At 37.8% G+C, this 24,288-nt stretch overlaps 3 protein-coding genes across 20 annotated transcripts in view; 2 read left to right on the top strand and 1 right to left on the bottom strand.

Annotated features, from left to right (window-relative positions):
• PPAT (phosphoribosyl pyrophosphate amidotransferase) overlaps window positions 1-16,290 on the top strand; it is a 37,609-nt gene extending 21,319 nt beyond the window's left edge. For all 3 annotated transcript variants that reach the window (XM_025435900.3, XM_025435897.3, XM_025435898.3), the window contains exons 2-11: window positions 4,421-4,487; window positions 5,107-5,313; window positions 7,631-7,743; window positions 7,841-7,986; window positions 8,713-8,785; window positions 9,293-9,444; window positions 9,859-9,986; window positions 11,322-11,543; window positions 12,633-12,753; window positions 13,843-16,290. In XM_025435900.3, the coding sequence (XP_025291685.1) occupies window positions 5,110-5,313; window positions 7,631-7,743; window positions 7,841-7,986; window positions 8,713-8,785; window positions 9,293-9,444; window positions 9,859-9,986; window positions 11,322-11,543; window positions 12,633-12,753; window positions 13,843-14,039 (1,356 nt within the window). In that variant the 5' untranslated portion in view covers window positions 4,421-4,487; window positions 5,107-5,109 and the 3' untranslated portion in view covers window positions 14,040-16,290. The remainder of the gene's footprint in view (window positions 1-4,420; window positions 4,488-5,106; window positions 5,314-7,630; window positions 7,744-7,840; window positions 7,987-8,712; window positions 8,786-9,292; window positions 9,445-9,858; window positions 9,987-11,321; window positions 11,544-12,632; window positions 12,754-13,842) is intronic.
• Window positions 1-24,288, bottom strand: part of LOC112652356 (bifunctional phosphoribosylaminoimidazole carboxylase/phosphoribosylaminoimidazole succinocarboxamide synthetase) — a 388,335-nt gene that overhangs the window by 48,047 nt on the left and 316,000 nt on the right. Inside the window, exon 1 of one of the 13 annotated variants that reach the window (XM_049093256.1) lies at window positions 22,611-22,760. The exons of 10 other annotated variants lie outside the window; for them this stretch is intronic. Coding sequence is in view for 1 of the 3 variants with exons in the window: in XM_049093253.1 (XP_048949210.1) it covers window positions 2,450-2,831 (382 nt within the window). In the remaining 2 variants the exon portion in view is untranslated. Of the gene's footprint in view, window positions 1-2,449; window positions 2,847-15,561; window positions 15,700-22,610; window positions 22,761-24,288 lie in introns of those variants that run through there. 2 more of the 13 variants (XM_049093255.1, XM_049093253.1) reach the window with 2 other exon arrangements.
• The window catches only part of AASDH (aminoadipate-semialdehyde dehydrogenase), a 35,424-nt gene continuing 34,085 nt past the window's right edge, over window positions 22,950-24,288 (top strand). Inside the window, exon 1 of one of the 4 annotated variants that reach the window (XM_035708543.2) lies at window positions 22,950-23,118. The gene's annotated coding sequence lies outside the window, so the exon portion shown is untranslated. Of the gene's footprint in view, window positions 23,219-24,288 lie in introns of all 4 variants that reach the window. The other 3 variants (XM_049093261.1, XM_049093260.1, XM_049093259.1) reach the window with 3 other exon arrangements.

The following is a 24,288-nucleotide window of genomic DNA, read 5'->3' as shown; positions in this document are numbered from 1 at the left end:
ACAAATGCAAAATAAGTTACTGAATTAGCATACTTTATTATTTGTTAAATTAGGAAAGTCTCTCTCCCACTTTAACCCCTCCCTATGATCTGATATGACAAGGTTCTCTATAAAAGGGACAGTCTCACTATTAATAAAAAACAATTCTTTTGGAAAGCAGGTTTTTTTTTTTTTAAGTGTTTCAAAGTAATCATACCCTTTCTGACCAATAACTGAACTTCTGATAGTCTCTCCTAAAGTAGTAATGTTAAATATGGACAAAAGGTATTGATTGTAGCACATTTCTCTAGGGGGCCAAAATAAACTCTGATATGCACTCACTTAAAAATTATGGAATCATTAAGTATATTTAATCCTGAATTATAATTAATTCTGGGTAAAATACAAGGATTATTACTAAAATAAACAGAATGGGGCAGCCCAGGTGGCTCAGCGGTTTAGCACCGCCTTTGGCCCAGGGCATGATCCTAGAGGCCCCTTGATCGAGTCCCACATCAGGCTCCCTGCAGGGGGCCTGCTTCTCCCTCTGCCTGTGTCTCTGCCTCTGTGTGTGTGTGTCTCTCTCTCATGAATGAATAAATAAATTCTTTAAAAAAATAAAAAAAGTAAACAGAATGCTAATGTGCTTATAATTGTATAATTTAAAAAGTTTAAAGAACAACAACCAGTGGCATTGTGGATGATCTGTGGGAAGGGACTGAAAAGTAGGGAGACCAGTTAAGAGGTTATCTTACATTCCATGTGATAGATGAAGTTCTGCATGGTGGTAATGAGAATGGAACAGAGAAAAACTTATGAAACATGTCAGTAGATTTTTTTTTTTTTTTGAGGGCTTAGTGACTGACCAAAGGTCAAAGGCATCTCAAATGTTTCTGTAAGTGATTGGACATACAGTGATAGTAAGGTGTAAGTAATTTGTAGGAGGATCAGTCCTGAATGAAGGAAGAGTATAGTTTTAGAATTTGGGGTTTGAGATACCTTAAACATACCCTAAGGTTAAGTGGTAATTATGGGCCCTCTGCTTATAAGTGAAAGTGGGGAATTTGGAGCCAAGGGGGTATCTAAATTAGAAGGAAATCCTGTTAAGTGGAGAATAGACACACACACAGAGGAGAAAGACAGAAACAGACGTGCACGGGGTGAGTAGGAGGGGGGAGGAGTGGAGGAGACACAGAGACACAAAAATGGCAAAAAAAAGTGAAGACAGAGCACCCACATCTTCATTATACCAATACCAACCTATGGTTAAAACCAAAGCTTTTCAGAAGCTGTATGATTTACTTATCATTAATCAATATTAAAAGCATTCAAATAATGGAGAGTGCAGGATGATTAATTGAATAAAATAATGTTACTGCTATTTAACTTGACAATGACTGCAAAGCTTCAGAATTTGGTATCAGAAATGTAAAGGGAGTATGTTAAGTGGAGTGGATTTTTTACCAAATGATTTATTATTGAGCTTTATAAACTCGAAGTTCAGAGTAACCTCATTAACCTAATTAACAGAGCTTTAACTTCTATCATGTTACTTCCCTTTCTCATTTGGTATCTTTATTCTACCACTGTAACCATTTTCTTCTGGCTGTTACATTTATTCATTGTGTCCTCCTTTCTGAGGTGTTACACATCACTGACTGCATGAGCATATAGCTCAGCACTTTGCAGGCAGTAGGTATTCAGAGATTTTGAATTGAACAACTCTGTTCTTAAAATTGCATCTGTAAAGACTTTGGCTATGGGAGAAATCTCCTTATTGCCACTGTTTTTCCAGCTTTCCCTAGTGATACATTTGGCTTCCACAGACCTAGCAAATTCTATGTAAATAGTTCAGGCTTAACAACACAGCAGGTCAAGAACCTTATTTTAATATCTGAATCATTTAATCATAAATCATTTAATCTAGCCAATCTGTTTTTGTTTTGCTTATTGTTAAAATGGAGCTTTCTTCCAAATGAGTAATGAAGAATTTATTAGTTCCTAGTATTTCAGTGCTTTTATTGATAAATTAAGAAAATGGGAACATAAATACAGAGCAGAAAGTTCTGTCTTGTTTGGAGATGTGGAGAAGCAACAGTGGAGAAATGTATTGTTTTTTTTTCCTTTTGCCACTCTTAAAATTTTTTTTAAATCTAAAATATTTTCAAAACCCAATCCATTTTCCAAAAAACATACCAGGCATGCTTAAGGAGCAGTTGGCGTTAGTGGTTAATGCTATTATCTTTTTTAAGTGGTTAATGTTATTTTAATGTGTTTTTCAGTATCACAGATTTAAAAAGTGGAGGTATTTAATCTTTTAAAAATTTTTACCTTGTGCAAAATAGCATAACAGGCCAGTTGTTTTTCTCAACATGATATTCCAGACTATGTTTTATCATATGGACTCAGAAATCCTGTACTCTTATAGTTTGTTAGGTAAAAACAAAATAATGCTACTTTTTCTTTTTACCTTCAGTGGTCTCTGAAGCTGTACTTTGGCTCAGCGTTGCCAGGCACCTGCCATTTGCATCTTCCTCTGTTAATTGTGTGGCAGGTTCATACTGCAGGATCGCATCCAAATCATGGAAGAACTTCATAGTTTTAGAGCTGTCTCCAGAGTTATGAGCATATTTAACTGTTCTGTATTCATATTTGAGATTTTTGTACTTTGCCCGGCACTGTTTCCAATCTCTGTATACTCCTAGTGCTTGCAGCCTTTTAGCAATGTAAATAAATATTCCTTTATTTCTTAGTGTTCCATAAAGTTGTTTTCGTATATTTTTTTCTGCCCAGACACTTAGCAAAGCTTTAACCTCTTCTTCAGTCCAGTGCTTTCCTGCTCCACTCTCCATGTTGAAAGTGACCTGGAAATGATTCACTATTTCTAGCCAAGGTTTTGTTTCCTAGGAAACCAGACGGCTGGTTGTCAATAAGCTCCAAAGAGCTGAAAAGATCTAGTTTAACTGGCTCAAGCTGCCTGAGGGGAGTAACTTGAGAAACTGCCAAATAAGCAGGCTTTGTGATTAAAGAAGCCTAGACCTAAATGATTCCTAACGTTTTTCATTTCAGCTTAAGGGAAAATTACCTTGAGATGAACAGGAGGGAAAACCGTTTTTAAATTTCTTTTCTTACATAATTTACTCTAGTTTACCAAAGATTGTTGATTTTTTAGAAATTAATTTAGAAGTGGTTAGCAGAGGTTCTTTCTGCCCTAAGATTTATAGCTAACACTGATTTTTCCCCCCTCTAATACAAATCATTTTGTCTTCTAGCATAGGTTAACAGTAAAGACCACATCATTTCACTAAAGAAATCCTATGTCACAAATGATTCAGATGTGTAGGGTATATAGTGTTATGCATATTTATATAATGTATTGATAATTTAGTAAATTTATAATTTTTTTAGATTTTTGCTTTGCTGGTATACTTAATGTAGTTTTTCTTATTAAAATGCCTAAAAAACAACTACAGTGTGTAATTTAGAAAAAGATCCAATTTGCCAAATAAGTCAATATATCAATTTTAATGCATACATACATATATTAGAGGTTTACTTTTTATTTCTACCCTGATATACTTTGGAACAAAAATTTGCTAATAAACATTTAATATTTGTAGCATTTGTTCGGAACTACTAAAAATTGTGGAACATTTGGAACCTTTATTTTATCACTTGATACTCCACAGTAGTACAGATCCCCTGAAGTCATATTGTGTGTTATGCTACCTCTAACTTAGCTTTTGCTTTCTTCTCTATATCAGTCACCTAAAAATACTGACATAGGAAATGAAATACAAGTACCTGATCAGCTTAGGGTTTTTAGAAGCAGCATTTATTTTTGTGTGTGTGTGTGGTAACTAAAGTGATAGATACCTTTTGGGGGAAAAATAGTGGTAAGTGCAGAAAAGCAAAGCAAAAACCTCAGAAATAAATGAATTTTGTTCATGATTCTAGTACCCACAACTAAGCATTTTACCTGCTAATTTATTTGGAGATTTACATTTTTATCTACATACTCAACTTCATTTAGAGGTCACATAGTATCAGAAGCTCAAGTTCTCTAGCCTCAGATTATGTTCTCATCCTGGCTATGCTACCACTTTCTGTTTGACATTTGGCAAGTTACTTAACTTCTGTTTCTTTAGTGTCCTTATCTGTAAAATGGGAATAACAATCATAGTATCTATTTCAAAAGATTGTTGTGAGAGTGTAATAAGTTAGATCATTCGTGTAAATGCTTAGGACAGTGCCTGGCATGTTAGTTAGAACTCAATATTATCTGCTGCTATTGCTAGTCCTATCATCATGAATAGAAGTAGCACTAGCATGTAATGTGTTGTCACCTCCTGGTGGCTCTTGAAAAAAGTAATGCTTCATAAAGAAGCTTATCAGTGTGGTAAATTTAAATTTAACAGTTGATGCCTTTTTATATTCACAGGGGTCAGGAGAGTGCTGGTATTGTGACCAGCGATGGGAATTCAGTACCAACATTCAAAACACACAAGGTATATTTGAACATAATGAAATGTCAATAATAACGATAACAATAGCTAGATGATAACTAGTATGTTGGTGGGGGACGGAAATTTGAATAATATGCATATAAAAGTCATACTCTGGATCAGCCATTTCAGTTTATCATATGAGAGTGCATTTCTTTTCACCTGATAGTTTGCTAGACTGACTCCTTGAAACAGGCCAGTTACTTAAATATTTTAACATGCTTTGAATTTTTAAAATGCAATTGATTATATTTGACAAATTGTATTGTTTAGTACATCTGTTCTTCAATGTTTTAATGAAAAGTATCTCATAAAACAAGCACTTCAACATTATGAATGTATTAAATGCTATTGAATTGTTTACCTTAAAACGGTTAATTGTATGTTATGTGAATTTCACCCCAAAATTTTTCCCAAAAAGAGGTTTTATGGTTTTTTAAAATTAGGTTAGTCTTTATTTAAGACTAGAATTTGGAGCACAAGGGAATTAAGTGGAAGTGCATTGTCTAATTTGGGATTGCCTGAGCAGAAGCTTATAAATGCCTTTGCTCACTAGGGCCACAAGTCTGTTGTTGTTGTTTTTTTTCTTTTCTAAGATGAGTTTTTACTTTGACTTTGCAAGGGAATGGGTCTTGTAAATCATGTCTTTACTCAAGACAATTTGAAGAAATTATATATTTCAAACCTTGGAATCGGACACACAAGATACGCCACTACAGGAAACTGTGAATTAGAAAATTGTCAGCCCTTTGTTGTTGAAACACTTCATGGGAAAATAGCTGTGGCACATAATGGCGAATTGGTAAATGCTGCTCAATTAAGGAAAAAGGTAAGTTTTTAAGTGCATTTTTTCATTAGGATAAATTAATGAAATGAATTTTTCGGGGATCTTGGTGCAGGATATTTTCTAATTGTTGCCACCTGTTACATAACACCTTTGTTACATAACAAAGGACAACTGTGTTAGAATTACCTGAAGTATTTGTTAAAATTACAGACTCTAAAATAGCACCCCAGAGTCTGGGGTTGGAAGGGTGGTCAGTCTGCATAAGGTGATTCTCGTGTACTGCTTTGGAGATTTGGAAAAGTTAATTTATGGTTGTCGTTAGAAACAGAAAAATTTGGGATGCCTGGGTGGCTCAGCGGTTGAGCGTCTGCCTTCATCCCAGGGTGTGATCCTGGAGTCCCAGGATCAAGTCCCACATTGGGCTCTCTGCAGGGAGCCTGCTTCTCCCTCTATCTGTGTGTATCTCTGCCTCTTTGTGCCTCTCATGAATAGATAAATAAAAAAATAAAAGAAAGAAAAGAAACAGAAAACTTAGGGTTTATTGACTCTTCGTAACCCTTCAGCTTTGTCCTTATGTTCAAAGCTTAAGAAGAAAATGGAATATATAAACTTGAAGATAACAAATACAAGAAAAAATAATTTGGAAACAATTATAGGAAACCACTTGGGAAGGGCAAAAGAGTTTAATTATGTTCTCTTTTGTTCATAGTATGTTATTTGGAGCATTCTGTGTTACTTTGTGCCTATACCTTTGTCATCATGTCATCTTTTTTTAAATTTTTTTAACTTTTTTTATCTTTTTTGTTTTTATGTCATCTTTTTTTTTAATTACTTCATATCTTTATATTTCTGATAGCTTAATTTTCCATTCTTGCCATTCATTTATTGATGCCAAATTTCTTTTGGTTCCCTGGATTCTGATAATCTTGATCTGGTAACCTTGCAAATAAAAAGAAATCTCAGGTGGTATTCATTAACAGGATGGTTCTACCACACATACACACAATTATCTCCTTAGCATTCTAGAACTAGGCATTTTATATAGGATAAGTAGTGACAGAAGTCAAACAATGGTGAATTTTAGTGGGTGAAAATATATTTAGAACCATGCTTCCCATACCACTCATTATCCTTTTTTCTTTTCTTTTTCTTTTTTTTTTTTATCCTTTTATTTTCAATTCTAGCTTTAGTTATTTCCCAGAGCTTTCTTCTGCCCTTTTCTTAGGCTTTGGTATTATAATGATATTGAAATATTTTTCTTCCCCCAAGTGAAAAGAGAATTTTTTAATTTATACAATCAGAAAAAGTATAAACATGAAGTGAAAATTACTAAAAAACAAAACAAAACAAAACAAAACAAAAACACAAACAAGTGATGACACTTACAGTAACCATTAAAAGTTCAATTCTGAACAATACCTAGCTCATTCTTTGTAGACATAACCCCTTACCTAGATGCCGGATTTTACTTCTACGTATTTAGCTGCTTACTAAAACTGTTCTATAGTATGAGTTTAAACTCAGCCTGTACATCTTAATGGGGATGTTCTTATCCTGGGCAGTCTTGCTCAGAACCTTAAAATCATCAGGAGAGTGCTCAACCAATTTTATTACATCTTATGTGTTTAATTGTTCAGTATGGCTAATTCCTTTCCTCTGTTCTGTAAGTGATGATCAGTGGAGGTGGGTAGCTACCAGCACTACCACCGATAAACCTGGCTTGAGAGGCCTCACTGTAGTGTGCTACTTTTAAGGGAATGTGTCCTATTAGGATTGTCAAGGGCTTAAAATGTTAGAATCACAATTCCAAATTCTTGTGCCTTCTCTACTACCCCCACCTTTATTGCAGGTCTACGTTCCTTCAAACTTAGTTTTCATTTTTTTTTTTTTTTTTCAAACTTAGTTTTCAAAAGCTATTCTATATACTTCCTAGAACACTTTTTCCTTCCTTAAAAACCTTCAGAGAGGGGCTCAGTCAGGTAAGCGTCTGCCTTTTTAGCTCAGGTCATGATCCCAGGGTACTGGCATCGAGCCCCACATAGGGCTCCCTGCTTAGTGGGGAGCCTGCTTCTCCCTCTCCTTCTGCCTTTCCCCCTGCTTGTGCTCTCTCGTTGTCTTTCATATAAATAAATAAAATCTTTTAAAAAAAAGAAAATCACAAAATCTTCAGAAACTTCTTCCCATTGCCTCCAGCAGTGATTCTCCATTACTATATACACATCATTAGTAGAGTGCAGGATTTTCATAACTGAAAATTTACACAATACCTGACCTCTTTGTATAATGGTGGGCTGTTGGGTGAAGAAGGGTCAGGTGGAGCTTTCCCTCTAATGATTACACTTTTCTCCATTCTTAATAGCTTCTGCGGCATGGTATTGGTTTGTCAACAAGTTCTGATAGCGAAATGATTACCCAGTTACTGGCATATACACCTCCTCAGGAACAAGATGGTACCCCAGATTGGGTAGCAAGGTAATTGTAAAACTAGGTTAATCTCACAGGTCTGGTAACGAGCGCTGCCTTGCATGTGTTTATAACTGAAATTATTCATTCAATTATTTAATTCTAGGATTAAGAACTTAATGAAGGAAGCACCCACAGCATATTCCCTGCTTATAATGCACAGAGATGTTATTTATGCAGTACGAGATCCTTATGGAAATCGTCCTCTATGCATTGGAAGTCTTATTCCTGTATCTGATATAAATGATAAAGGTAATAAATACACTTCAGAAGAAATATAATTTCATAGTGCTTTTCCATGTCATTGTCCTACTGGTGGCACACCCTCAATTCATTAGATAAAGGAAGCTTATGAATGAGAAGGAACTAAGTAAAAAAGAAAAATATGAGAGTTTTTAAGGTACATTTCCTTGAGTATGAGCCATTTTTAAAAATTTAATGAGACATTCCTGTTTTGTCTTGTCTGAATTACCTATTCATATCCTTTGATCAGCTTTTTCATTTGATCATAGTATGACTTCAGTACTTATTTGATGCCTATTGGAGCTGTAAAATCAGATTTTGAAAAAATTTTGGTATCATTAATTTTTTTTTTTTTAATTTATTTATGATAGTCACACAGAGAGAGGGAGAGGCAGAGACACAGGCAGAGGGAGAAGCAGGCTCCATGCACCGGGAGCCCAACATGGGATTCGATCCCGGGTCTCCAGGATCGCGCCCTGGGTCAAAGGCAGGCGCCAAACCACTGCGCCACCCAGGGATCCCGGTATCATTAATTTTATCTTGGCTCGAGTCAAATGAAGATCAATGGCTTTTTTTCTTTTCAAACTTATTTAAATTCTAGGTAGTTAGATCCATATGCTCTTAAAGTCATAGAATTTTTTTTTAAATTTATTTTGTGTTAACTGTTCTTTTGAAATAGGTAGTCTCTTGTAAAATTTCTTGAATCCTTTAACTATATTGCTTTGTGATTTACAGAGAAAAAGTCTTCAGAAACAGAAGGATGGGTGGTATCTTCAGAATCTTGTAGCTTTTTATCAATTGGCGCAAAGTAAGTTTTGTTTCACTCAATATATTTACTTTTTCCACATCAGTAAAAAAATTTTTTTACATAAAAATTTTCTTTCTGTTGTCTGTAAGAAGACAAATCCATAAATACAGTTTCTTTTGTACATTGTATTTAGCAGTTGCACTGACTTTTAATGCTCCAGTGATACCTTCTAATTCTGAAACTGGCATCTTGTTTTCACAATACCATGAGACATATTTTAGAAAGGAAGATCTCCTCCAGAAGGAGTAGTTATGATCAAAAAATTTACGCAAGAATAAAAATGTTCTCTTTAACTTCTACTAAAACTCAGTAAAACTTAGGGCTTTTTTTTTTTTAATTCAGAATTAGAATTTAGGGGTAATATATATACATACTAGATTTATTGCTGGAGGAATATTACTTGTTTATTAAGCTATCTCTTAAACTGAATCACTTTTCCTTTATAAGGGAAGGGACTCTGTGTGTACTTCGTAGTTAAGTCTTCTTTCTTTAACACTGTTTCCCAAGATACTACCGTGAAGTCTTGCCTGGAGAAATTGTGGAAATAACAAAACGTAGTGTCCAAACTCTTGATATTATACCAAGGTCTGAAGGAAACCCGATGGCTTTTTGTATCTTTGAATATGTTTATTTTGCAAGACCAGATAGTATATTTGAAGGTAAATAAAATATCTTTAACTGTTTATATAAGTGTCATTTATCTCACTAAAATGTGGCAGTCTTGGTTTGAAGGCTTACCTCTTTGGAGGCACATTGCTATATGTTGTGGATATGGGACTAAACCTACAAGTCAGATGGTCACTATATTTGCATTCATTTGAGTCCTAAATTTTGTTTTCCTTTTAGGAGTAAAGATTATGATTTCAGATGTGTATTAAGGCCAGTTGTTTTTTTGGTTTTGTTTTGTTTTTTTTTTTTTTTGGAATAGTGAATGCCCCACTTTATTACTTTAGTTGTTTTATATGTTTTACTTTACTTTTTATACTCAGTGTATAGTGATCTAACAAGCTAATTTTCTTAGAATAATATCATGTTAAGTAAAAATAATCCATTTCCTTTTCCAAACATTCCAGACCAAATGGTTTACACAGTAAGGTATCGTTGTGGTCAGCAGCTGGCAATTGAAGCACCTGTGGATGCAGATTTGGTTAGCACTGTTCCGGAATCTGCTACACCTGCTGCTCTTGGTTACGCAGGAAAGGTATTTTCTCTTGACATGCAGGGAAATATTCTTGTAGCACTGACGTTAGAAATCCTTGTATATATAACAAGAAACTTATCAATATATGACAAGGAAAAAGAAAATGTTGGATCCTTTACAAGAATTACTTTTCCAGCCTTTTCATTCAGTGATGCTGTTTTAGTGGAGTCCACCCAAAGTTTAGCAGCATGATCCCCTTCATTTAAAAAGATAACATCCGGGATCCCTGGGTGGCGCAGCGGTTTAGCGCCTGCCTTTGGCCCGGGGCGTGATCCTGGAGACCCGGGATCGAATCCCACGTCGGGCTCCCGGTGCATGGAGCCTGCTTCTCCCTCTGCCTGTGTCTCTACCTCTCTCTCTCTCTCTCTCTCTCTCTGTGTGTGTGACTATCACAAATAAATAAAAATTTAAAAAAAAAAAAAAAAAAAAAAAAAAAAAAAAAGATAACATCCTGAATATATATAATTTAGTGGTAATATTTACTTATTATTAAAATCTATTTCATGAAGTGCCCTCAGTAACCACAGGTATATCTGTGCCCTATTTAGTATGGGTGATAATAAAGCCATTTATATTCATTTTGTGTAATGTTTTAAAATTTATTTATTTATTTTAAGTGGGCTCCATGCCCAGTGTGGAGCTTACCATGGGGCTTGAATTCACATCCCTGAGATTAAGACCTGAGCTGAGATCAAATGCCCATTGGTTGACTGCGCCACCCAGGCACGCCTTTTTTAATTCTTTTTTTATGTAATGTTTTTAGTACTATGCTTAATTTCATTTTTCATAAGCACTTAGATTACATAACTATAGTGATCTTGGGGTGTCCTACTCAGCATTCAGTATGTTGAAAAGTTTATTAGTTTTTAAAAGAAAAATATGCATACATTTTAGATTAGTATTACATTGGAAGATGGCTAAATCACTTCCTGTGCCCTCAAAAAGCATATCCTTTGCATTATGGGTTTAATTCATTTTTTGCTGATAATTTTTAGTTGCTGTGAATTTTTCTGACAGTGATTTATTATTTGTCATGTCTTCACATGTTTAGTATTCTCTTCCAAGACAGAGAAATAATATTTAAGAGAGAAGCTTTGTAACTTCTGGCAAAAGGAATTGGTTTTCCCACTGAGTATATGAATGATTTTCCTTTTTGCCTTTTTTTCTCTGCAGTTTCAATAGTGAAAGAAAACTGTAATCTGTTGTTGGAGACTTCAGAATAGCAATTTAAAATGTTTGCTTATATGTTATAACGGAAGCATGACCTAGAGAAAATAGGAACCTAGAGTTCTCTATTTAATGCAGCTCATTGTCCTTTTATTTCTTGTCTATTAGTGTGGGCTTCCATATGTGGAAGTGCTATGTAAAAACCGGTATGTAGGAAGAACCTTCATTCAACCAAACATGAGGTTAAGACAACTTGGTGTTGCAAAAAAATTTGGAGTATTGTCGGACAACTTTAAAGGCAAAAGAATTGTTCTTGTAGATGATTCAATTGTACGAGGCAATACCATCTCACCCATAATCAAATTGCTCAAAGAATCTGGTGCAAAAGAGGTAAGTAATATTAAATATATCCTAAAGCATCAATAATTAATAATATTATACTGGCATAAAAATCGCAATTTATTTTTTTAAAGATTTTATTCATTTATTCATAGAGACACAGAGAGAGAGAGAGAGAGAGGCAGAGACAAAGGCAGAGGGAGAAGCGGGCTCCATGCAGGGAACCCGACGTGGGACTCGATCCCAGGTCTCCAGGATCACACCCTGGGCCGAAGGCAGTGCTAGCTACACTGCTGAGCCACCCGGGCTGCCCCTATAAAATTATTTTTAAAAACTAAATCCACAAAATAGAATGCTTTTTGTTTTTAGAGCATTTCTCTTTTTGAAGATGCAGAACAAATCCTATTGCAATACATTTGCCACACTGGGTTATGTTTTTAAATCTTAAAGCTTATGCTAACTCTAAATATCTCAGTAATTCAAATTACAGAAGTGAGATATCACTTACAATAGTTGAATGGATTTAAAAATAAAATCTCTTGTAGGAGAAAGTGGCATGGAAAGCAGTGACAGTCTTTCTAGAAAGCCTTACAGATAATTATGATTATGAGGGACGCCTGGGTGGTGCAGTAAGTTCAGACAGAGTCTGACTCTTGGTTTCCACTCAGGTCATAGTCTCAGGGTCATGAGACCAAGCTCTGTGTTGGGTTCTGTGCTCAGTGTGGAGTCTGCTTGGGACTCTTTCCCTCTCTTTTTGCTCCTCCTGCTCCTGTGCTCGTGTGCCCTCTCTCTCTCTAAAATAAATCTTTTTTTTTTTTTTAGAGGTAATTGTGATTATGAGTTTCCAGCTTTTTAATGACTTATTTTCATGATTACGATAATCTCCTTAGAATTCTTAGATTTTTATTTTTTATTTTTGAGAGAGAGTGTGTGTGTGAGGGAGTCTTAAGCTAAGTGTGGAATCTGATTTGGGGCTGACAACCCTGAGACCAGACCTGAGCCAAAATCAAGAGTTGGAAAAAAAAAAAAAAAAATCAAGAGTTGGACTCCTTCCTAACCAATTGAGCCACCCAGGTGCCCCTTGCACAATTATTCTTAAAATGAATGTGAAAGTAATGTGTGAAATGATTTCTCTCTAAGGTACACATTAGAGTGGCTTCACCACCAGTTAGATATCCATGCTTTATGGGAATAAACATACCAACAAAAGAAGAGCTTATTGCCAATAAACCTGAATTTGAACATCTTGCAAAATATCTGGGTAGGTATTAAAATTTTTGTAAACTTTATTAACAGAGAAAATCCAAAGCTTATCAGTCTTTACAGTTGTAATAAAAAAATGTCCAGTATTTGTTAAAAATATGTGTTGTATGACATGTTGAGCAGATATTCAACAGTATTCTGAATAATGAGAGTGCCTGGTGTCTGTAGACACCAGGGTAAGTGTTATATTAGAGACGTAGGCCAAGGTCAGGTGAAAGGAAGAAAGGCTTTTCAGGTAGAGAGAACTGTAAGCATATCAGTTAAAGCCTTCCAAAGATCAGATCCCAAGAAAAACAAAAACTTTACCACAGATTGTAATAAAATAGTTTGGATGTGGGTACAAATTGAAAAGTGAAAACTAGTGTAGGGTTATTTTTTTTTTTTTTTTTTTTTTTAGTGTAGGGTTATTTTTAATAATGAAGTCAGCAGACTTCGTGATCTAGGTTATCCTGGATAAGACATTTGTTTTTCAAATTAGATGAGATAAACTATTTAAATGTCACACAGATGTTTAGCCAGTATACCTTGGTACCTCGACACTGGTTGATTATGGCTTGTGTTTCTTTTGACATGCCTGTGCCTTACCACTTAAATATTTTGAATATCACCCAATTGATACCTTATTGTGAACACTTACTCTGTGCCAGGAAGATATCTATATTATTATAATAATATCACAGATACTCTGCAGTTAGGCTATGTTTCCCTTATAGATGAAAAATTAGCCTTGGGAAAGTAAGTGACCTTGAACTTAAATTTGTACCCAGATTTTCCTGACTTGAAAGTCTATTTTTGTAATCAAGAGAATGAACTCCTGAAGCCTTCTGAATTCATTCCATGTTTGAAACCTTCACTGTTATTTTAAATTCTATTCTACCTTAATTCCAATTTCATATTTTAAAAAAATGATAAAGGCCCAGAGTTTTTACTGCTTACTCCCTCCACCATCCTCTTTTTAAAGAAGCTAAAGGAGAAATTTTTATCCTGGCTTGAGTTTTTCTGTTTGTAACTGCTATCTTTTGAGGCAGATCATCCTTTTCAAAGGAAGTGTAATGATCTTTTCCTTTTTCTCTCTTTCTCCTTATAGGAGCAAACAGTGTTATATATCTGTCAGTGGGAGGACTGGTTTCATCTGTACAAGAAGGGATAAAGTTTAAAAAACAAAAAGTGGAAAAGCAGGATATTATGATTCAAGAGAATGGGAATGGTCTGGAATGCTTTGAAAAGAATGGTCATTGTACAGCTTGTCTCACTGGAAAATACCCTGTGGAATTGGAATGGTAGCTGGTAGGGTCAGGATTTTTCAAGATAAAGAGTTGGTCAAGAAGTTTTAGTGGTGGTTGACACCCTCTCAATTTACTGTTACTCCCTTGAAACCATGTAAAATGCCACATGCTTATGTTTACCTTTAAAAGTTTTGATTTCTTTTCTGAAAAGAGTACCAAAGTGCTATGCTTTCATTAACAATCCTAGGTAAATATTTTGGTGTTATCTAGGAATTTGGATGATCCTTTCAGTTTTATTTAGTAGTTTAGTACTTTGAGGCTACCGGTTCTGAAATCATAGACATTTAATTTCACATCAGCAACAATAATGCAAAGAATAAGTAAATTTTTGTTTTACAGTGAGGCTTGCCAGGCACTATTACCTTCCCACAGATTCTTGAGAATTTTGTGGAATGTTTCTTGAAAGTTACTGAAATTCAGTTGTGGAATATTTTCATAATTGAACTTTTCTAATAGTATGTAATACTACAACATTGGTGTTTCTTTTGTTTTTTTGTTCTTTATTTTTAACATACAAGCCTTGGCTAGCCTTTTTCACCCCGTCAGAGAAGATAGGGGATAAGTGGCATTTGCCAGTTCCACGCTTTAAAGAGTTTATAAGAGGTTGGACTAAGATGGTGTGATGCAAACAGGACATGAGTTAAATATAACATTTCATGCAAACCTTGAATCCATTATATCCCAAAAGTGTCAGACTCCTGGAGTTCTGTGTGGTTTTGATCTTGGCTTCTCTAACAAATCTTAAAACAAGAACAACAAATATATGCCTTTTTGTGCCTCACTTTTCCCGCCTGTGCAATGGGGTACTTACATTACAAGATTAAATAATTAATAGGAATATGAAAAAGTGTCATACTTTTGGTGGTTAGAGCCATCGTTTCACCCCTCAATTTTAAGATAGTGCATGATTTTTAGTTTTTGAAATGTTGGCTGTTATTCTGAAATTGAGATTTCATTATGATGAAGGGAGACATACAGTTTAGCAGTGCTTTGCCAAGTCTTTGAGATGTCCCAAGAATTATTGTAAAAACATGTCTGTGGAAGGTGTTTTCCTACATTTGACTATAAAGTATGATTCATACTACTTAGTACCCGTATAGTATAAGTCCAGCAAGTAACCTAGTACATTTGAAGTAAAAACAAATTTTTAGATTCTAACAACCCTTTTATCCTTATTATATTTTCTTTTAATGAAGTGCTTGATCATTTGCAAAAATATATACATATATGTATAAATACATATACATACTTGTGATTAAATAATCAAGTAAAAACATTTGTAGGGGCCAATTTTGTTTAGGAATCAAGGTGACAACTATTTTGGAATTAGTATGCCCATCTAATTCTAAGCATCACCTTACCACCTTTTTCTACTTTGTTTTATTGGGATTTAACAGACAGAGTTTTTAAAAAATGTTTTCTTATATAACATCTGAGATTTAAAATTGTAAAATGACTTACCCCAATTCCTGTTCATGTAAGATTTTTTAAAACATAAAAGTGTTTCTGTGTTGAGTTACCTTAATTTGATGTACATAGTGTCCAAATCCATTTAGAAAATTAATATTTATTAATATTTGAAATCTTCTGTCTTCATTTGGTATAAGTCTCACATGTTATATTATGGCAGGCCAAGATAAAATCTTGACAGCTCTTTACGCCCATGTGCAGCAGGCAGCAGCAGTTCAGATAACCCTGTAGCAGTGACATAAGCAAATTGGCATTTGAATACAGCCCTGGGACCATTTGAGTGTATAGCCTCTTGTCTTAAATGTATTCCTCATATCAGCGTGGAGGAGGCAAGACCTGTGAGTCAATTTTGAATTGGCCTCACTTGTATTTGAATTGTAAAAACAAGAGACTCAGGGAAAGTACTAAACCAAAATCTCTTATTTGACTTCTGTGTTTTCCATACTTTTTGTCTCCCATTGTTTTTTGTTTTATCGAGATGCTTTTATAAAGGAATGTGGTACTGTGAGTTTGGTAATTCTACAAATTTCTTAATGTTTCTCCATCATGACCTTTTATTTCCCAAGTTTCTAAAGTCTGAATGAAATTACAGGTTTTTACATTTAATCTCAAATGTTGTTAAACTGCTTTAAATTAAAATAAGCAGAGTATTGAAAATCACAAAGATGAAAAATGTGTTTTCACAGGATCTATACTGTTGTGAATTAAAGTAAGCCTACTTTTTTTGTGACTTCATTGTGATGCGTTGGTGACAAATATATGTAATAGGTATATTTAAATGTGTGTGCTTTTTTTTTTTTTAAATAATGACCTTTAGTTAGTCCATTATGATGAATAGCACAGTAATAGTTACATCTAGGCTCCATTCTTGGCACCAACTAGTCAGATCTTATTTCTCTGATCCAGACATTTCAATAAATAGGCCATTGCTTATGAACAGAGCAAAACTCCTGGCTGAGTAGGAAGGACACATAAAGTTATTTGAGATGTAATGCTAAGTAAGCAGTATAATAGTAGTAAGTTCTGCAGAAATACTAGTGGGAATAGGGAGTGTCACAGAAGAGGTGGCTTTGGTTTCTAAAAAGTGTGTGTTAGGGGAATTTATTTAAGATTTTATTTATTCATGAGAGACACAAAGACAGAGACATAGGCAGAGGGAGAAGCAGGCTCCCTGCAGGGATCCCGATGCGGGACTCTGTCCCAGGACCCCGGGATTACAACCTGAGCCAAAGGCAGACGCTCAACCACTGAGCCACCCAGGTGCCCCAGAATTTTTTTAAATCAATTTAAAGTAGGTAAATCAATTAACAGTGGTACATCCAGACATAATATTCAGTCATAAAAAGAAATAAGCTATTAAACCATTGAAAGACACAGAGGGAACTTCAATGTATATTATCAAGTGAAAGCAGCAATCTGTGAAAGCTACATACTCTGTGAGTCCAACTATGTGCCATTCTGGAAAAGACAAAACTGGAGACGTCAGAGGTTGCCAGGGGTTGGCGGGGAGGAAGGGATGAATAGGAGGGGCACAGAGGAATTTTAGGACAGTGAAACTACTCTGTGTGATAACTATAATGGTGGATACATGTCATTATGTATTTGTTAAAACACATAGTATACAACACCAAGAGGAGTAAACCTTAATGTAAATTATAGACTTTGGATGATAATGATATGTCCATGTAGGTTTATCAGTTGAAACAAATGTACTATTCTGGTGGGGGATGTTGTTAATGGAGGAGACTGTGCATATGTGTGGACAGGGGTTTGTAAGAACTCTGTAGTTATGCTCAATTTTGTTGTGAACCTAAAACTGTTCTAAAATATAGCTATTTTAAAAAATAAACATACCAAGTCCCAACTTAAAACAAAATATAATATATGCATTTATGTTCTTGCCTCTGAAAGTCTTGCCATAGGGCATGACTTCTCATGCCTTCTTTCTTTGGATATCAAATAGAGCCTGGTCAACTCCTAAGGAAAATTGCCTTCTTGTTTCTTAAGTCAAAACGAAAATCCAAGCCACTCAGGAAAACCTGCGTGCCCCTTAGAGATTTTATTTTTTTAAATTTTTTTTTAAACTTGCGATGTTTGTCTTTGAAAGTGAAAAGAAATAGTATTAAGTCAATTTCTTTGTTTTTTTTTAATATTTGTTCTATATATTTACTTTTTTATTTTTATTTTTTTTTAATTTTTTATTTATTTATGATAGTCACACAGAGAGAGAGGGAGGCAGAGACACAGGCAGAGGGAGAAGCAGGCTCCATGCACCGGGAGCCTAATGTGGGATTCGATCCCGGGTCTCCAGGATCACGCCCTGGGCCAAAGGCAGGCGCCAAACCGCTGCGCCACCCAGGGATCCCTGTTCTATATATTTACAAGCCTTAAAGTTGCTCTAAAGATTTCAAAAGTATTAAGAGTACTTTTCCCAGGGTAGCACTTTTTTTTAAAATTTTTAAAACAATTCTTGGAGTTCTCTGGTCCACAGCATTTCCTTCTGTTCCAAGGTTACGTATGTTTTGATTACTATTGTGATTTTTTTTTAATTTTCTGAAGCAAGCTGAGAGGCAGGCAGAAAGATTTGATGCCAAAAAAAAAAAAAAATCTTTCTTACCTTATTCACCCCAAACCTTCTTAAATCTGGACTAACTACTATGCTTTAAAACAAACGTGAGGTGCATCTGAAGGGGAGGGAAATTTATTTCTCTGCTTTTCTATTATACAAGTTGTTTACAGAAACTGCAAATTAAAAAATTACACTGGCATTTGCAGTCCTTAAAATAAATTAAAAGTTCTCAACTTTTTTTTTTTTTTTTGCTAAACAGATGTGGTTTTTTTAAAAGTATGAGTCCTTGTTTAAAAAGAAAAGATTAAAACAGAAAACATTTTCTATAAATAATACATGTATTTTGGTTTTAGTGCTCCCGCCCTCAGGTTTGAAGTTTACTTTTTTCCAGTACCTTTTTCCTCCATGATCACCTTTTTTCCCCTTAGACATTTTAGACTAAGCTACAGTATGCAATGTAAAAGCACTTTTTTTGTGTGCATAGATTTTAATATAGCTGATAAGTTGTTAGATGGAAGGAACCAATGCTTCTTAAACTTTTTTGGAAGTCCTTAGGATCTCCCATAATACTGAATTCCTTGTACTGTGACAAAATGGAAAATGACTGCACAAAAGAGGCCCAAAAGGAGGGGATCCTTGGGTGGCTCAGCAGTTTAGTGCCTGCCTTTGGCCTAGGGCGTGATCCTGGAGACCCAGGATGGAGTCCCATGTCGGGCTCCCTGCATGGAGCCTGCTTCTCCCTCTGCCTGTGTCTCTGCCTCTCTCCCTGGGTCTCTCAATAAATAAAAATCTTTAAAAATCTATATATATATACACACACACACACACACACACACACATATATATTTGGTCTTTGTCTTATTTCTAGCCCAGATATCCTAAAGTCCTTGGTATTTCCTAAGCGGTAAGAGCAGTAAAGGTGTGTTTTTAAAAAATTCCAGTATAGTCAACACACAGTGGTATTAGTTGCAGGTGTACAACATAGTGATTCAACAGTTTCATATGTTACTCAGTGCTCATTAGGATAAGTGCCCTCCTTAATCCTCTTCACCTATTTCATTCATCCCCCACCCCACCACCACCCCTCTGGTAACCATTTGTTCTCTGTATTTGAGTGTTTTTTGGTTTTCCTCTAATAAAAGTGTCTTGATATTCATAACCAACTCCTTTCAACCACACCTGTTTATATTAATGAGATGACTTTCTGAAAACACCTAAGAACAGGGGCTAGGGATCCCTGGGTGGCGCAGCGGTTTGGCGCCTGCCTTTGGCTCAGGGCGCGATCTTGGAGACCTGGGATCGAATCCCACATCAGGCTCCCGGTGCATGGAGCCTGCTTCTCCCTCTGCCTGTGTCTCTGCCTCTCTCTCTCTCTCTCTCTCTCTCTCTGTGACTATCATAAAAAAAAAAACAAAAACAAAAAAAACGGGCTAGTTGCCAGGGGAACTCATGTGTGATTAGGGGTTGAATTTTCTGCCCCACCTCCCTGACTTTCAGGGAGGGGAGAAGAGCTACAAGTTGAATCAACAGATAATGGCCAATAATTCAATCGATCCCTCATCATTAAGCCTAAGATAAAAACTCAGAAGGCTAGAGTTTGGAGAGCTTCCTGGGTGGTGACACGGAGATTTGAAGTGAATGGTATGCTTGAAGAGCATGGTAGCTCCATGCTCTGCATTTCTTACAACTGGCTGTTCCTCAGTTAATTGGTGGATGGGAAGCCCACATGTTGGAGGTAGGGTCAAGAATACTCAAAATCGAGTTTCAAATCATTTTTATTTCTAAAACAAATGACAACAAAAGGTGTGGGGGATTAGGTGAAGAGAAGCAGTGAAATTAGCACCAATAAATGTTCAAGGGATCTGCAAAGTTCTGGTCATAAGATGTGCAACTCTGCTTTCAAAGTACTTAACTAATTAGTATAAGAAGTAAAACTTAGAAATCATGCCGCTGTTGTCAGGTTCTATGAGAAGTATAAGTCACCATGGGGGAATGACCTACGTTTGTAGCCTACTGAAAAGCTAATATGCTAATCTGTTACTGTTCCATGGTAGTAGACACATTCTGGATCAAAGAGAAATCTACTACTCATGACAAAAGCAGTGGCCAGAGCTTCATTTGTCAAGTTTCCCATGCTCCCCAAGTCTCATTGAGGAGACGGGGAGTCAGGCAGAAATGGATGTCTGCCCATGCAGTGGGTTGTGTTACAGGAAAGGAATACTGAGTTGGGGGGATTTCCTTTTAAAGTAAATGGAAGCAAGCCTGCTCCTAGGGAAAGACATTAACTCAGCTCTGAAGATCTGTCACCCCCCAAAACCCTGAGAAATGACCTGAATAAAGACCAATCAAAACCTCTTGTTTTGGGTATACCTAGCAAGAATTCACAAAGACATTAAGGGCCATGGCAGAGTGTCCCTCCCAATAGTATGCTAGGTTCATGGGACGGTGGAAGAGGATGGGTAAATTCTATTACAAGGCTTGAACAAAGGCTTCAAGGAGGTGATATTTAAGCTGTGTTTTCGTAAGGGGGGGTAAATGTTCATCAAGCAGACATGGGAAGAAGAAAAGGTAATTCGGCCTGAGATCCAGCCGGAACACAGGTGTCGAAATTTGATAAAGGTTTGGTATGCTCAGAAGTTTTACTAGGGTCTCCTCATAGCTGTAGCTTCCAGGACAAGGTATGACGAATGTGAAGGGTAGGGAAGCAGTGGTCCACTGTGACAGAGGGTTCTAAAGATAATGAAGCATCTTGTCTACCTTGGTAAAAAGTCTGAATGTCATGTAGGCAATGAGGAGATCGTAAGCCGGAGAATGCTATGATTAATCTGGTGTATGTTTTAGAATGATCACTCTGGATTATGAGTTAAAAATGGTGTCTTGGGGATCCCTGGGTGGTGGCTCAGCGGTTTAGCGCCGCCTTCAGCCCAGGGTATGATCCTGGAGACGTGGGGTCGAGTCCCACATCGGGCTCCCTGCATGGAGCCTGCTTCTCCCTCTGCCTGTGTCTCTGCCTCTCTCTCTCTCTCATTAATAACTAAATAAAATCTTAAAAAAAAAAAAAAACCTTCACTCTGGCAGCAATTTAGAGTTGAAGCTGAGGGAGACTGGATAAGCTTTAGGGAAAAGTTGACCAAGAGGACTTGAACTAAGGGTCGTAGTTGTGGAAATGAAGACAAGAGCATTTTTTTAAAAGATTTTTATGGGCAGCCCAGGTGGCTCAGCGGTTCGGTGCAGCCTTCAGCCTGGGGCCTGATCCTGGAGACCCGGGATCGAGTCCCATGTCGGGCTCCCTGCATGGGGCCTGCTTCTCCCTCTGCCTGTGTCTCTGCCTCTCTCTCTCTCTCTCCCCCCCCACCCCCCGCCGTGTCTCATGAATAAATAAATAAATATTAAAAAAATAAAAATTTTTATTTGAGAGACAGAGGCTCATGCATGAGTAGGGAGGAGAGGCAGTGGGAGAAGCAGACTCCCCACGGAGCAGGGAGCTGGACTCAGGGATTCAATCCAGACACCTGAGTTTATGACCTTAGTCAAAGGCAGACACTTACCTGACTGAGCCACCCAGGTGCCCCAAGAACATTTTTATTTTTTATTTATTTATTTATTAAATTTTTTAATTTTTATTTATTTATGATAGTCACAGAGAGAGAGAGAGAGAGAGAGAGGCAGAGACACAGGTAGAAGGAGAAGCAGGCTCCATGCACCAGGAGCCCGACGTGGGATTCGATCCCGGGTCTCCAGGATCGCGCCCTGGGCCAAAGGCAGGCGCTAAACCGCTGCGCCACCCAGGGATCCCCAAGAACATTTTTAAAATGCGGATTGTAGGCCCCTCAGTAGAAAACTAGTTCAGAACCTGTGGAGACAGGAATCAGATTAACATCACCACGGGTGATTTTGATGTAATCAGCTAGACTTTGAGATTGGGGACTGGAGACCTAGGGTCTAGTTGGCTAGAGGAGGGTAAAGAAAAAGTGTGTGTGTGTGGGGTGGCATCTAGGTTTCTCTACCAGCAAGGTGGATGATAGTGTCATTCTCAAATACAGAAACATGTTTGGGGAACCCAGGCCTCCAGAAAAAAGACGATAGTTTAAGTAGCCTGTGGTACAACCGGGTGAAACTGCCATGTAGCTATCTCTTTGCTTGGATTAATGCTGGTTTCTTGCCACTGATACCTAAGGACAGGAGGATGTCCCATGACTTTTCATATATAGGTGTCAATACTGGGCTGTTTCCTCAGTTCTTCAGCAAAAAAATAAAAAACTGATCATTTCCTCTGTGCTGTTGCAGAGTACCTTTAAAATAACACTATTGGGGATCCGTGGGTGGCTCAACGGTTTAGCGCTGCCTTCAGCCCAGGGCGTGACCCTGGAGCCTCGGGATCGAGTCCCGCGTCAGGCTCCCTGCATGGAGCCTGCTCCTCCAGCTGCCTGTGGTCTCTGCCTCTCTCTCTCTCTCTCTCTTTCTCTCTCTATCATGAATAAATAAATAAATCTTAAAAAAAAAAAAAGCTTTTTAAAAAAATCCACCTACTGTGGTAGTTCACTATTTCCTCTTCCTTCACAATCCTAGACAGTGTCTTTCTCTCCACTTCGCGGACAAGGAGAGACTGCGGCTCTGAACCTAAGTATCTTGGCAAGTATGAAAGGGCGCGACACCAAGCTGGGCAGCTCCACAGTCTTTGCAAACGCTGTCACGAGCCCAGCGTGACCCCAACAGGTGCCTGGAGCGAAAACATGACCTGCTCTCCTCGCAGGCCCGCTCGGTCCCCTCGGGAGGGGGCGGGGCACAGTGGCTGCCGCCGATCGCGCGAGCTGACGTCACCGCGGCGACGCAAACACTACGCAAGAGCGCGCCTCTTACGTCCCGGCGGCCCGCGCGGTGGGCACGCTTCCCCCCACCCCCCCGGGAGAGCGGCTGCGTCTCTCACGCGTGTGTGTGTGTGTGTGTGTGTGTGTGTGTGTGTGGAGAGATCCCGGGGTCGGGCTGCTGGACGGTCCAGACGGGCTCAGGCTTCTGCCGCGACCCTCACGCCTTCCGAGTGAGTCTCGCGGGAGGCGGTATCCCGCGGCGGCCTGTGTGAGGGAGGTGAAGGAGGGTGAGGCCTCGGGGCCACCGCCACCGCCTCGCCTCCGAGGTAGGTCAGTGGCCTCCGGCAGGTGGTGTCGAGCCAAGACTAACCTGACGTGTGTGATTTCTTCAGAGCTCCTCAGCCTCGGACCCTCTGCCCCTTCATTCTGAGAGACCAGCCTGCTGTGGTTTGGAAGCGCAAATGAAAACGTGTTTTGGGGGAGCTCTAAGGTGCATTGTTATTTTATTTATTCATTCATGAGAGACCTACACACAGAGCGGCAGAGACACAGGCAGAGGAGGAGGAGGCTCCATGCGGGGAGCCCGATGCGGGCCTCGACCCCGGAACCCCAGGATCACGCCCTGGGCCAAAGGCAGGCGCCAAACCGCTGAGCCACCCAGGTGTCCCAAGGGCATTGTTATTAAATGAAGTTGTATGATGTAAATTAAGCCCGTGGATACGGCAAAATAAAGTGTCTAGGTTATCTAACTGTCTTTAACTGGTAACCTAGGGAGAGGGCCCCGCCCCCCAGCCCTAGAATTTGTTGACACTTGTAAGCGCTTTGAGGACTAAATACATGGCCCCTGCTGCTGTAAATGAAGTAGCGAGTATCTTTATTTTTTATTTTTATTTTTGACTATTTTTAACTTAATGATTCCATTACGTATAAAATCAGCTTGCCAGTTTTTCTTTTTTTTTTTTTTTTTCCTGTTTTGCTTCCCCCCCTCTTTATGAGGTCTCAGAAGATACTTATTGGGTGACCAAGGTCTTGGTTTTTTTGTTTTTTTTTTTGGTTTTTTTTAATATAGTATTTATTGGAGAGGATGGATTTGTGATTGTTAAGGAAAATAAAAACCCGGGCAACCCCGCTGGCTCAGCGGTTTGGCGCTGCCTTTGACCCAGGCCGTGATCCTGGAGACCTGGGATGGAGCCCCACCCATGTCGGGCTCCCTGCATGGAGCCTGCTTCTCCCCCTGTGTCTCTGCCTCTCTCTCTCTGTGTCTCTCATGAATAAATAAACAAAATCTTTAAAAAATAAAAAATAAAAAATAAAAACCTTACACAATAGATCTTGCCTTAAGTCTCTGTAGCAACTGCTCGGAAACTGGTAGTTAAAAGTAGAAAAACATGAACATATGT

The sequence above is a fragment of the Canis lupus genome, chromosome 13, assembly GCF_003254725.2.
Source record: "Canis lupus dingo isolate Sandy chromosome 13, ASM325472v2, whole genome shotgun sequence".
Lineage (NCBI taxonomy): Eukaryota > Metazoa > Chordata > Mammalia > Carnivora > Canidae > Canis > Canis lupus.
The sequence above is the reverse complement of the archived record's forward strand: the minus strand, read 5'-3'. Positions and strand labels throughout refer to the sequence as shown.